Raw genomic sequence first — 15076 nt, 5'->3', positions numbered from 1 at the left:
CAACAGAGTAAAATGGCAATCCTCAGAATGAGAAAACATTTGCAAATCACTTATCTGATAAGGGATTAGTATTCAGAATATTTAAAGAACTCCTAAAACTAAACAACAAAAACCAAAAAACCCAATTTAAAAATGGGCAAAGGACTTGAATAGATATTTCTCTAAAGAAAATATACAAATGACCAACAAGCACGTGAAAAAATGCTCAGCATCACTAATCATTAGGCAATGGAAATCAAAACAATGAGATATGACTTCATATCCATTAGGATGGCTACTATTAAAGAATTTCAAAAAAATAAATAAAAAACAGATGCCTGTCCAGTGGCATAGTGGTTAAGTTTGCAGCCCAGGATTTGTGGGTTCAGATCCCAGGCATGAACCTAGCACTACTCGTCAAGCCACGCTGTGGTGGCATCCCATATAAAAGACAGGAAGATTGGCACAGATGTTAGCTCAGCAACAATCTTCCTTGAGCAAAAAGGAAGATTGGCAACAGATGTTAGCTCAGGGCCAGTCTTCCTCACAAAAAAATAAAAAATAAAAAACAAGTGTTGTTATGCATGTGAAGAAACTAAAACCCTTGTGCATTGCTAGTATTAATGTAAAATGGTGGTTCTTCAAAATAAAATTAAATATAGAATTAACATTTGATACAGCAATTTCACTTCTGGGTATGTACACAAAAGAACTGAAAGCAGGGACTCGAACAGGTTTTTGCACACCAGTGTTCACAGCAGCATTACAATAGTGAGAAGGTGGAAACAACGCAAGTGTCCATCAACAGATGAGTTTATCCATTTAAGCATTCACCAACAAAATGTAGTATGTATATACAATAGAATATTATTTGGTCTTAAAAAGGAATAAAATTCTGATTTTATTTTACAACACGGATAAATCTTGAAAACAATATGCTAAGTGAAAAACACTAGAGACAAAAGGACAAATACTTTATGATTCTACTTATATGAGGTAGCTAAAATAGTCAAATATGTAGAGACAGAAAGGAGAAGAGTGGTTACTAGGGGCTAGGAGGAGACGGGAATGGGGAGTTACCTATGGACGCAGAGTTTATGTGTGGAATGAAGAAAAAGTTCTGCAGATGAATAGTGCTATGGCTGCAAAATAATGTGAATGTATTTAATGCCACTGAACTATACACTTAAAAGTGACTAAAATGGTGAATTTTATGTTAAGTGTATTTTACCACAATTAAAAAAAAAAAATAGAAGAAGCGTACTATAGTGGATGCTGTGGAACACTGCTCAGATGCTGCCTTCAGGATCATGACACTCACCCCCCAGGAGCTGAGTCCTTCTCCAAGAACTGCCCTTAGCTGAAGGGGGCTGCCTCTCCCAAGCTTACACCTACCCCACCGCCCCCCAGTGGCAGTCTAAATCCAATGGCTGATCATTGGGTGGGCACAGAAGTCTGACTCCTTTGCCTCTGAAAAGCCCTCCTAGCCTCCGAGCTCCCCGTGGGGTCAGCTAAAGCCTGTTACCACTGTATCACAGTTCAGTTCTCTCTCTGGCCAAATCTGCTCACAGGTGTTATTCCTGAGAGTCTCCCTACGCAGCACCCCGCAGGCAAATCTGCATCTTGGAGTCTGTTTCCTGGGGATACACACTGAGACAAGGCCAGAGAAACTCATCTTGTTTAGTGTAACTTTTAACTAGAAGGCCACAATTTCCCTTCTCCCACCTGGTACCTGATTCTCAGCCGGTCATTTTCTGAGTAGAGGCGTAAAACATGTTCCCTCTCCTGGAAGAGGCAGACCTGCATATCGCTTAGAGCTTTCTGCAATTCAGCAATCTCTTCCTCCCTCTGCTGCAAATCCCACTCTAGTTTATGCTGGAAAAAAAAAAGGTATTGGGCTTCATAGGAGTGTCTCTTATTGGATATGGAGGAGTCAGTTCATGTAGAAATATTACAAAGTGAACGGTTTCACCAGTACAGAATTCAAATAACGACAACAGCTTGCGTAGACTTGAGTTTAAAAGCTACAGGGTGCATGTGATGTTTGCACATGAGGTCAAAGCTCTCCTATCTTCCTTACAGACTACAGAACCTAGAACGCCATATGACTCACCTGCTCCAGTCACACTTTTTTTTAATGCTTTCTATGTAATAAGCATTATGAAAGTTGGGAAACACAGATGAAAAGATACGACTCCTGCCTACGGAGCTGAGGAATTTTGTGGGGAGACAGACATACAAACAATTAAAATAAAATAATTATTTCATGGAGGAGCATGCCTGGTAACTGGTGGAGGGGGAAGTGCAGAAGGAGTCAGATCTTGGAAGCCTTTCTGGGAAGTGAGAGACCACCACCAAAAAGCTGAACCTTGAAGGATGGAGACTGCTAGAGACAAGCAGAGTCGAGGCACTCTCAGGAAAGAGAGTAGTAAATACGGAACCATCAGAGCCTTAAATGTTTGGACAACTACAAACATTTCAATATTACTGCAATGCAAAGTGGGAGGCAGACTGGAGAGGTATGAGGCTGCAGGCCATTCTAAGAGTTCAGGGGAGAGACAATGAGAGTTTGAACCAGTGCTGTGGCAACAGTGATGAAGTTGTTGGAATAAATAAAGCGATATTTAGGAAGCAGAACCAACAGGACTTACCAAATGACTGAACGTAGGGGCTGGGCAGAATTGTAGACAATGATACCATTTACTAAGACACAGAATAAAGGAAAAGTACAGAGATGAGGAATGGAGGGAGGGGAACAGTAGTGGTATACGTGCATGTGTGGGTAGGGTAGAAAAAGGAGATTAATTCAGATATGGACATGTTAACGGGAAGCTCAGGAGAAAAGTCAGTCAGCATTAGTTATTTGGATGTCATCAGCCCATGTGTAGTAGTATAATGCATGGATAAAATGAGACATTTACAGTGGAATCTGGAAGAATTTGACATTTAAGACTAAGGAAGGGGAACTGCTAGTGGAAACTGAGAATTGGTCAAAGAGGTGAGACAGAAACTGGGAAAGAAAAACGACACAGAAATCAAGAAAGGAAGAGAGTTTTCAGAAAGGAGAAGTCAATAGTGACAAACTCTTCAAAGGCCACAAAGAGAAGAGAGAATTTTGGCAAACAGATACTGGACACCACAGGAGGTGCAGGTTTAGTGGAACAGTGAGAAAACACACCAAACTGCAGTCACTGAGTCAACGACTGGGTGATGAAGCCAACTACTCAGAAGTGTGGCTGAGAAAAGAGAGCCGTGCATATGAGCGCAGCTGGAGGGGGAAACACAACGAAAGAAAGGTGCTCTTTTATTTATTTTTTAAGATTTTATCTTTCCTCCTTCTCCCCAAAGCCCCCCAGTCCATAGTCACATATTTTTAATTGTGGGTCCTTCTAGTTGTGGCATGTGGGATGCTACCTCAGCATGGCCCAATGAGCGGTGCCATGTCCGTGCCCAGGATCCAAACCAGTGAAACCCCGGGCCACTGAAGCGGAGCTCGAGAACTTAACCACTCGGCCACAAGGCCGGCCCAACGGTGCTCTTTTAAGTTGGGAAAGACTTGAGTATGTCTATATACTGAGGAAAAAAAGCCAATGTTAAGCAAGAGGCTAAAAATAGAACACAAAGAGGAAGGAGAAGAAGAAGTGCGGTTTCTTAGGAGGAAAAAGGGATGGCCAGGGAGAGTGTTGCATCAATGCAGCCTGAATAGGCAGAGACATCCTGTCCCTGAAGCAGTAAGAAGGAAGAGAGATGGAGACAGACGTAGGTACCTGTGTGTGGATGGGCAGGCAGGGAATTCATGCATGACTGCTGGTATTCCCTCTGTGGTCTAGGAAGTAAGGCTGCCTGATGAGAGAGGAGGGCTAAGAAGCAGTTGCAGGCTGGAGGAGAGCAGTGAAGGTATGGCACAGATGTGCAGGGAGAGGGAACCAATTATGGATAGGTAAGAAAACAGCTGTGTAGTGACTGAGGATACACATGAACTTGTTTACCATGAATTTATTCTGTAATGATTTCTGACCTTTCTAGAGCAGCAGTTCTCAACTGGGGGGCAATTTTGCCTATGCCCCCAACAGAAATTTGGCAATGTCTACAGGTATTTTCGATGGTCACAACTAGCGGTGGAGTAGAGGGCAGTGTGCTACTGGTATCTAGTGAGTAGAGGCCAAGGATGCTGCCAAACAGCACACAAGGCACAGGACAATCCTCACAACAAAGAATTACCAAGCCCAAAATGTCAATAATGCCAAGATTAAGAACTTGTGTTCCAGGAGAATAGGTGGTAGAGAAATGGACTAAGTTATAGCTCAGGTTTTTGCCATGCAAGTGGAACAAAGAATAAGCAAGGGGCCAAGCAACTGTACAGGCAGCACAGTTATTACCAAGGTGACGCATGATGGGCTTCAGGTTAGAAAAGAAGGACATGATGTCAGACGCTGACATGCAACACTTAGAAAATGAACAGTCAAGCAACTACAGAGGTAACGATGCAGTTAAATGAAGTCAGGCGTAAGGGGCTGAAAGAACTAGAAGTATGAGACTGAAATGTACGAGTTTAAGATTTTAGGGGCCAGCCCGGTGGCGCAGTGGTTAAGTGCGCATGTTCTGCTCCTGCGGCCCGGGGTTCGCTGGTTCAGATCCCGGGTGCGGACATGGCACTGCTTGGCAAGCTAGGCTGTGGTAGGCGTCCCACATATAAAGTAGAGGAAGATGGGCACAGAGGTAAGCTCAGGGCCAGTCTCACTCAGCAAAAAGAGGAGGATTGGCAGCAGTTAGCTCACGGCAAACCTTGCTCAAAAAAAAAAAAAGAGAGATTTTAGAGGTGGAGCCATTTAGAGGGATTATGATCCACTGAGGAATCCAAAGTGTGGGTAGCTAGGCTGGGGTAGAAGGGAGTCAAAAAATAATATTTTTTATAAAATATCTGCTTGGGATACAAGCCAGCACTTCCAGATCTTCCCTTAGTAATGAATAACTTAATCTGAGTCCTAAAAGGGCTTGCATAATCTCTTTACCTGGCTGTCACAAGCTTCTCTGTAGAGTTCCAGTTTCTTCAATAGGTCCTCATTTTCTGCCTCACATTCGGCCATTTTCTTTTGATAATATTCTAGAAGCTCCTGAGAAGGGCAGAGGATGGCCAAACGATCTTCGACGGAAGGCAAGGGAGTTGACTCCATTGCCTCTGAGAAAGACACTCCCCTCCACCTGGGAGAACCACTGAAGCCACAGGAAACACCACGTTTGAAGACAGTTGTCAGCCCATGTGAAATTTGAAAGGACATATTCATTAAACTGTCTGAACATTTATGAGACATTATGGTTTCCTAAATAAAAAAGGGGTTTATGTTCTTAAAGTGCTTATAATTAAGGTGCTCGCAAACCTGGAAAGTTTGATGTTACAGGTTAGTGAATAATCTTATGAACTGCTTTCCAAGTATTAAAGGCTTAAAGCTGGTTTCAAAATACATGTTAGAGAATAAAGAGATCATTAAAAAAAAATGGAGGAGCCGGCCCAGTGGCACAGTGGCTAAGCTCGCACACCCTGCTTTGGCGGCCTGGAGTTTGCAGGTTTAGATCCTGGGTGCAGACCTCCACACAGCTCATCAAGCCATGCTGTGGCGGCATCCCACATACAAAGTAGAGGAAGACTGGCACAGATGTTAGCTCAGGGCCAATCTTCCTCACCCCCCCGCCCCCCCGCCAAAAAAAAAGAAATATAAACTAAGTAAGACCAGATAGTAACAGAAAATACTATAAGACATATAGCAATAGGGGTCGGCCCAGTGATGCAGCGGTTAAGTGCACACGTTCTGCTTTGGCGGCCCAGGTTTTGCTGGTTCGGATCCTGGGTGTGGACATGGCACCACTTGGCAAGCCATGCTGCGGCAGGCGCATCCCACATAGAAAGTAGAGGAGCATGGGCATGGATGTTAGCTCAGGGCCAGTCTTCCTTAGCAAAAAGAGGAGGATTCCCAGCAGATGTTAGCTCAGGGGTAATCTTCCTCAAAAAAAAAAAAAAAAAAAGACATATAGCAACAGGAACACATGCTGCTGGTGGAGTGTAACTTGGTGAAACTACTGACAGTTAATTAGCAGAATTTAGTAAAAGCTGCAATTCCTTTTGTCCTAGAGAAACTAATGCACATATGAACAAGGTTACAGATATGAAAATGTTCATAGTAACATTATTTGTAATAACAAAACAGTAAACTTTCCAATGTCCATTCAACAGGATAATGGATAAACTGTGGTATATTGATACAATGGAACACTATTCAGAGTTATTAGAAACTATGAATTAGAGATACATATACAAACATGAAAAAAATCATCCAAATGATATTAAGTGGAAAACTGTATGTAGATGCATATACAGAAGATATTACCATTTATTTAAGATTGGAACTTGCAAATTAAAACAATTTTTCGTGATAGGTTTATAAGTAGTAAAATTATTAAGGAAGGGAATGATAAATCTAAGATTCAGCATTAGAAAATGCAGCCTAGTTAGTAACCACATGACCACACCAGACCCTAATCTCTAGCACTGCAGGCATTTGAATTACACAGACCAACACCAGACAAGATCAAAGGCTGGACGAGAAGTCTGTCTGTTTGCTTTTAGCAAACAAGAGACTTGAGCAAAAACAATGAAAGCTAGAAAACAAGTGATGCAGAAGCAGAAAAACTCTCAAATGAAAATTAATCCACTTTGGCTAACTGCCAGCAATTTACAACATAACAATTAGCAGAGTGGAGAAACCTTATACCAGAAGCCCAGTGTTGTAGTTAATGAAGGTTATGGCCGGCACTTTCAATAAACGAGCATGTATAGAAGAGAATTAAAATTCACTTTCAGGTAGCAGGAAGAAAAAACAATCTAATCTTGTCTCAGTCATTAAAAGTTCACGATGGAAATACTGTTTCACTTAAGGTTTCATGTTTTCAAAGTGCCTTATAACGACCCTGGGAAATAGGTTAAGAGATGAACTAAGAGGTATCTCTGAGACTTTGCAGATGAGGGTCGTGGCAGTGAGGATGAGGATGGTGTGTCCTGCAGCAAGCTGACGGCAGAACCAGAGCTGAAAGTGCCCTGTGTTTGTGTGTTGGTTGTTTCCACTCTAATCCAGGATTCACAGGCACTGTCTGAGGCCCACCTAAACTGCCTGGATTCTGGTATTAACATTCAACGTGTCCTAATTTTTAATCTAAATCCAACATAGTAAGAATAGAGAAATGAGGTCTAACATAGCCCCGATCCAGAGTCTGGAAGCACGCTTCCAAACCCCCGTTAGTTCCTAGCGTAACTTGCACTAAGGCTACAGAAGTCTTGATTCTTTAACAACTCAAAAATAAGCAAATGTCTTACTTTCTGCAGACAGGGGTATGTGTCGGCGTAAAGTTCATGCTGTCTTTTTCACACCTGTCAAAGAGACAAAAATTCAGAATGAGGGGTCAGGAAAAAAACAGTAGAGGACGTAGACTAGTTCCTTCTCCAGCATCATCAGATGCGCCTGTTGGTGAGAGGGTGATGTTTTAAAATGTAGTATTCTTTAAAGTAATTCGAAACCCTGAAGTTCTATGACTTTTGGATTTTTTATTTATTTTTTATTTTATTAAAGATTGGCCCTGAGCTAACACCTGTTGCCAATCTTTATTTTTTCCCTTCGTCTGCCCAAAGTCCCCCCAGCACAAAGTTGTATATTCTCGTTTTAGGTCCTTCTAGTTGCGCTATGTGCTCTGTGGGACGTTGCCTCAGCATGGCTCAATGAGCGGTGCTGGGGCCACATCCAGGATCTGAACTGGCGAAACCCTGGGCCACCGAAAAGGAACACTCGAACTTAACCACTTGGCCACGGGGTGGTCCCCTGACTTTTGGATTTTGATAACGCATTCTTCCTCACTGTTTTCAAACAAAATCAGAATGGCATTTAATATTTGGATGGATAAGCACAAACAAAGAAAAGACTCCTTAGTATGAAGGTTATCTACAACAACGCAAAACAAAATTACAATCTTTTCACTGAAATTATAGGAGAGGAAGATGCAGAGAAGTTTCTTATTCTTTTTTTTTTTTTTTGAGGAAGATTAGCCCTGAGCTAACTTAGCTGAGAAAGACTGGTCCTGAGCTAACATCCATGCCCATCTTCCTCTACTTTATACGTGGGACGCCTACCACAGCACGGGTTTTGCCAAGCGGTGCCATGTCCACATCCGGGATCTGAACCGGTGAACCCCAGGCCTCCGAAATGCGGAACGTGTGAACTTAACCGCTGAGCCACTGGGTGGCCCCATGCAGAGAAGGTTCTAACAAGCAAGAGACAGTAAGTGGAAAGTAAGGTAGAGGACCCATTATGCTAAATTTAAGATAAATACAAAGCCACTGATATTATCTTTTTTAGTGTGCGGTATCTACTGTTTTATCTTAGGGAAAGAAAAATAATTACTTATAAGCTTTAAAAGGTTCACTCACAAATCTTCCAATGATAACAGAGATCTTGAATTCCTCTACTTTGAACAATCTTATCACAGAATTTTCAAGAAGATAAATGTGACAGTCAGGGAGGGAATGCCATGTTATATGAGGGAGGGAGGGAAGTTGAAGGGGAAAAAGGGAGGGAAAAAAGGAGAGAGAGGAAAGGAGGAGGGGCAAAGGAGGAAAAGGGAGAGGAGAGGAGGGGCAGAAAGAGAAGGGGAGAGGGTGAGTTTTTTTTTACTAGATTTGAGGAAAGCTCTCTTATCAAGCACGCTTTGTTAACCCATGCTGATTTTGAGCAAGTCGAGAGATGATGTAATGTTCTGTTCTTGCGTTCTCCTACCTGGTATACATCTGCTTAAAATCTGGAGTCCTTTGGGGAAGAATTTTGTGACAAAGAATGAAAAGAGGTCATCACAGTTGTTAACTCTGCATACCATTCTCCGGCTCAGAACCCAGAGTGCCTCTGCCCTCCTTCTCGAGCTCTCTCTTCTTCTGGCTTCCAGGACACCACATGCTCCTGGCTTTCCTCCCTCCTCACAGGTCATTAGTTTTCAGTCACTGCTGGTTCTTCTTCATCTTTACCTATACTTTTGCCCTGGTGACCTCCTCAAGTCTCACAGTTTTAAATACCATATACACACTAATAGTTTTCCAATTTGCATCTCTAGTCCTGACTCTGCCCTCCACCTCAGATTCACACGTATCTGACTGCCTACTCCATATCTCCACTTAGATGTCTAACAGGTCTCTCAGGCACCTAACAAGTTCAAAACTGAGCTCCTGATGTATACCTCCTACCGCCAAAACCTGCTCTTCTCTCAGAATTCTACGTTCCAGTAATCAGTGACTCTATCCTGCCAGTTGCTCATGACAAAAAACTTGGTTGGAGAAATTTTACTCCTCTCTTTGCCTTACATGCTACACTCAACCCATTAGCAAATCCTATTGGCTCTACCATCTAAATATCTAAAACCTGACAACCACTCGTGCCAATCTCTCCCTGTTTCAATCCGCTGTAATTTCTTACCTGGCTGACTACAATAGCCTCTTAACTGGTCTCTCTGCTTCCACTCTCCCGCAAGGTGAGACTGTCACCTTGGTGAAGTCTTCCCTGACCACTCTAGCACCCCCTTATCCATCTTCTCCACAACACTTATCACCATTTGACATATTTCATTCATTTATTGACTCCCCCACTGGAACATGGCAACTCACTAAGGCCAGGCATTTCTTATCTATTGTGTTCACTGCTGCATCCCTAACGAAACTAGGAACTAAAAAAGTGCCTGGTTCAGAGTTGGTGCTCAATAAAATTTTTTTTAATTCTCAATATGAATTTGAAAGGCTCTATTAAACATCTTTTTCTTCTACTGGCAGTCTATACAATCTGGCTAGAAAATCTGTTCCTGCTGTCATTCCATCTGTTTTCTTTTACCAGCCAACTCTTCAAATATGCCATTTCTCTCTAATTCTCTCTTTTTTTTCTGCTTTTTCTCCCCAAAGCCCCCAGTACATAGTTGTGTATTTTTAGTTGTGGGTCCTTCTAGCTGTGGCATGTGGGACGCTGCCTCAGCATGGCCTGACAAGCGGTGCCACGTCTGTGCCCAGGATCCGAACCGGCGAAACCCTGGGCCGCCAAAGCAGAGTACGCGAACTTAACCACTTGGCCATGGGGCCAGCCCCTAATTCTCTCCTTTAAAAGTGACTACTCTCCTCCTTCAAACTCATGTCCTTCCACAAAACTTCTCCAAACTGGGCCAATTTCCTCTTATAAAAAGTAACCTAGAAAATAAAACTGGTAATTGGGCTGGTATGGTACGCTCATGGGTGACTTTTTTTTTTTTGGAGGAAGATTAGCCCTGAGCTAACATCCACTGCCAATCCTCTTTTTGCTGAGGAAGACTGTCCCTGAGCTAACAACTATGCCTGTCTTCCTCATTTTATATGTGGGACGCCTGTCACAGTGTGGCTTGACAAGCGTGCATAGGTCCATACCCAGGATACAAACTGGCAAAACCCGGGCTGCCAAAGCAGAGCGCGCAAACTTAACTGCTGCGCCACCGGGCTGGGCACGGGTGACATTTTTTTAAACAACTTTATTGAGATATAATTCACATTCCATACAATTCACTCATTTAAAGTATACAACTCAATGATTTTAGTATATTCACAGATACGTGCAATCATCACCACAGTCAATTGTAGAAGATTTTCATCACTTCAAGAAATCCTATATCCTTTAGCTATCACTCCTGTACTCTAGCCCTAATCAACCACTAATCTACTTTCTGTTTCTATAGATCTCCCTCCCTGTTCTGGACTTTCATATGAATAGGATATTGTATGTGATCTTTTTTTTTTTTTTTTTTTTGGTGAGCAAGATTGACCCTGAGCTAACATCCATTGTCAATATTTTTGCTTGAGGAAGACTGTCACCAAGCTAACATCTGTGCCAATCTTCCTCTATTTTGTATGTGGGATGCCACCACAGCATGGCTTGATGAGTGGTGTGCAGGTCCATGCCCAGGATCCAAACCTGTTAACCCTGGACCACTGAAGCAGAGCATGCGAACTTAACCACTACACCACGGGGCCGGCCCATGTGTCTGGCCTTAGATGCCCAGCTTCTTTTACTTAGCATGATGTTTTCAAGGTTCATCCATGTTACAGCATGTATTAGTACTTCATTCCTTTTTATAGCCAAGCAACATTCCATTTTATGAATATGGGTGACATCTTTAAGATAAATTTCACTGTTCTAAAACTATTTAAGGGGAACTTGGAACTTTAAAAGAGGCTTCTAACAACCTGCAACCTCTCTTCTCCCTCATAGTGAGTGACTGTCCTCACTCCTTCTCCTTCCGAAGATTACTGCACATCTATAAAGAATGATCTATGCTCATGTCTCATTTAGTTTTACAATCTCTAACAATCTGACTTCTAATACAACATCTGAACTGAAGTTGCCCTTCTTGGTCAGCAGACATTCACATTAATAAATTTAATTGCTCTTTTGGGTTCCCATCCTTCTCCATCCAACAAGTCACTCCTTGATCTGTATGCTTAATTTGACAGTATTGACCACTTTAAAAAAAAATATATTGCTTTATAGTTGAGAGCATGGGCTCTGAAATAAAACACATTTGGGTTTGAGTCAAAGCTCTGTCCTTTATTAGCTGTGTGACCTCAGGCAAGCTATTTAACCTCTCTAAACTTCAGTGAGTTATCAGAAAAATGGGAAGAATAAGAGTATATATGCTATAGGTTGGTGTAAGGATTAAATGAAATAATGAATAAAAGGGCTGAGCAGTGTCTGACACACATAAGCACAAAATAAATACGGATTGTTTTTTTACTGAAAATTTTACTCCCTTGGTTCAAAAGGTTCTGTCTTCAGCTTTCCTTACTACTTCTTCTATCCATTCATTTGGGAACATCATTATTCCTACTGCTCTTATGGTTACCTCTATCATCTAAAACACTACCTGGCACAGAGTAACTAACAACTACTTCTTGAATGAATAAAGGACATCTCTTTCAATCTCCTGTTGAATTTCCAATTATGTAGTGGACATTTTCACCTATATGTTCCATTGGAACTTGAAATGTGTAACTTAAAAAAAAATCACTCATGTCACTTATTTTTTAGCACCTCAAAGCTAATACTTCCCAAACCTAATACATCATCTTTTTCATCCAAACATGCTCCTTCTGACTTTCCTATATTAGTTACTGATTCCCCATCTTCCAAGTAACCTAGATTTGAACATTTAAATCCATCATTTGAGTACTCCTCTTGACTCTCCCATCCAACCATATGAAAATCCTGTATATTCTTTATGAACAACGACCATGTTAATTCAGGATCTCCATATTTTCTTACCCATTCTGCTACAATGGCTCAACTATCTACCCACTCTTTGTCTCCCTGGACCATCTTAAAAATCAGTAGCTTCTCATAGCCTAACCCATCAAATCAAACTCAGCCTAGACATCACACCTTTCTGTTTAAGGACCAAAACTATTTCTCCTGCCTTATTTCCCTCTCCTCCCTTAAATGTACCTTCAGTGTCCACATAGCTTTTTCACCTCCATGCCTTTGTTCATGAGCCTCCCTCCTGCTAGAACATAACTCCTTCCGCTGTGGTAACTTCACTTAATGAAACCCAGTCTGTACATAAAAACTCCCCCCTTATCTCCTTCCTGAGTCTCTCTATACAAAATGGTTTGTCAAAATGACCTAACTGCAAAAGAATTGCATTTGTAATTCTCTAAAATTTAACATATTAGAGTTCTTTGTTGCTATCATTTCCTCCTTGATACCGTATGTTCCTTGCATACAGAAACTGTCTTACTCATCAGTGCTTCTCCCAAAGGAATAACACCCTTGTTGATAGATAACTTAATGGGTTTCAACTAGCTTCTATTCTTCCATCTCTGTGATATCCTTGCTTAGGTATATTCTTTTATAGCTTGTCTACTTACAATTAACATTGCTAAGCACTTTGATATTTATTTTATTTTTTACCCCTACAACAACTCTGTGAAGTATTTTTATTACCCCTTAATTTCGTAAATGAGGAAAATTGAGGCTTAGACTAGCGTGGAGGTGAGGGAATACCGGAAACCATCTCCAAGACGTCCAAATTCTGTACTCCTCTTTCCATTTCATCCCGTTCTTGACTCCTTCATTGCTACAGCTCCCCAACCCTCCAGCACCCCTGAAATCTCTCCCTTTGCAGATTCTAACTGTCCTCTTCCGGTCCCCAGCCCTCCTAACGACCCCCATACGTCAGGCTCACATCCCTCCCTGCCGCACTCTTTGTGCACGTACTTCTCTCTCAGCAGGTTTTTTCTCCTCCCAAGGCCCCCTCCCTATCGCCCTCACCCGAAACCCCATACTCACGCCACACGCAGCCGCAGAATCAGACAATCCAACCAAAAAACAAAAATTAAATCAGGGAGCGGCGCGGCGCCACTGAGCGTGCCCGAATCCGTCCAATCGCCCACAAGTTTACAAGGCCCTTCGGATTGCGCACCAATAGGAAGGCTATTCACACAGAAGCACGCCACATTCCCGCCCTCCCTTGCTCCGCGTCTTACCGCGCAGAGATCGCCGGGAAATGTAGTTCTATTTCTGCACACAGCTTTCTAGGCGGAGCCTATACCCGGCTACAAGCCAGCTCATCCCAGTACTGGTAGTGCGATTTGGGGGATCAGAACGCACTGGTTCTGGGTACACCAAGTTTACACTTGCTCAACTACTTTGTTTTCATGAAAAATGATGCAGAACCGCGATGCACAATCATGGAATGGATCACAGGATTATGTGGTTGTAATTTACAAGCTTACCTCAAGAAGGTGAAGATTCTAAGAAGATAGTTTCTCCTTCAGTAACCTGGTGGCGTAGAGCCAAGATAGGAGCTGCGGTTCAATTTCTACAGAGGATTATTTATATAAATGCTACTATTTTTGTCAGATAGTAGACACCACTTGCTTTTCCTAAGAGGTATGAGAAATTGGCTTTAATCTAACATAAGCTAGTTCAAAATCCAGTTGTGATCTTATCTTTCCAGAAACGCAAGAGGTAGGGGTAAAGGGAAAGGCACTTTAGTCTCAGAGCTGCAGCTACTGCTATGGAAAAGCTGGGACTCTTCCCTGGTAGACCTAAGGATGTCCAAAAGGAACTTGCTGTCTTCTCCTAAACTTGCTTTTTTCCCTCTTGTGATTTTCTCCGTTACATCAAGATCTTCCAAGACACCTTGGCTCAGAATTTTTGTCTCTCTTTTGGCCCCTACATGTTTTTAAACCAACTCATGCAGATCTTATCTTCATACTGGTTCTCAAATATATATCTTCCTATTTATTTCCACCCTGAGTCTCATTACCTTTCACTTGGAATACTACAATAAGTTTCTAACTGGTATTTTTGCCTCAAAAGTTTTTCCTTCTCCAATTCAGTCTATAAAAAGGTGATTATTTTTTTAAAGCACAGTTCTGGACATGTCACACTCCTGCTCATAAACTTTTGGTGACTCCCCACAGAGAATGAAGTCCAGGTAGTAATCCGGCATTCAAACACTGCCACTGTCTGACCCCACTTATCTCTATTATAATAAATAACTAGTTATTTTCTTAATGTAGCATGCACTTTCCACCTTTGGCTCACATTCTTCGTTTTATCTGGATTGACCCTTTTCATGAATCTTCACTGATAAAATTCCTCCAAGGGCAACACAAATACCATCTCCTTAATTGGAAGTAATTCCTTCTGCTTTGATATTCATTTAGTAAAATGTTATTATATTTTTATAGTATAACTTCTATTCAAATGTCATCAGTCTTGAGCCCTTCTCTGACTACCCTATCCCCTCCTTACCACTCTCCCACTCCCTCCCTTCTCTGCTTTTTAAAAGACCTTAGCACCACCTAAAATAGTATATATTTATTTGCTTGAGCTTATTATTTTGTCTTCTTTCATCACTAAGCTCTGTGAGGACAGATATTTTGTCTTTTTGTTGTGGTGGTGGTTCATTGTCATATATCCAGCATCTAGAAGAGTGCCTGGCACATAGCAGATGCTCAATAATTGTTAGTGAATGCATGAATGTATGTATAACA

The 15076-nt window shown here is 41.9% G+C and overlaps 1 protein-coding gene across 2 annotated transcripts in view; it reads right to left on the bottom strand.

The window, feature by feature from the left end:
- CCDC77 (coiled-coil domain containing 77) overlaps positions 1-13415 on the bottom strand; it is a 30900-nt gene extending 17485 nt beyond the window's left edge. The window contains exons 1-4 of one of the 2 annotated variants that reach the window (XM_046644788.1): positions 13362-13415; positions 7346-7399; positions 4992-5193; positions 1712-1854 (exon numbers count right to left, since the gene is read on the bottom strand). In XM_046644788.1, coding sequence (XP_046500744.1) covers positions 1712-1854; positions 4992-5193; positions 7346-7383 — 383 coding nt within the window. In that variant the 5' untranslated portion in view covers positions 7384-7399; positions 13362-13415. Of the gene's footprint in view, positions 1-1711; positions 1855-4991; positions 5194-7345; positions 7400-8152; positions 8295-13361 lie in introns of those variants that run through there. The other variant, XM_046644780.1, reaches the window with a different exon arrangement.
- Positions 13416-15076: the final 1661 nt, after the last annotated feature.

Source organism: Equus quagga, chromosome 1 (genome assembly GCF_021613505.1).
Source record: "Equus quagga isolate Etosha38 chromosome 1, UCLA_HA_Equagga_1.0, whole genome shotgun sequence".
NCBI lineage: Eukaryota > Metazoa > Chordata > Mammalia > Perissodactyla > Equidae > Equus > Equus quagga.
The sequence above is the reverse complement of the archived record's forward strand: the minus strand, read 5'-3'. Positions and strand labels throughout refer to the sequence as shown.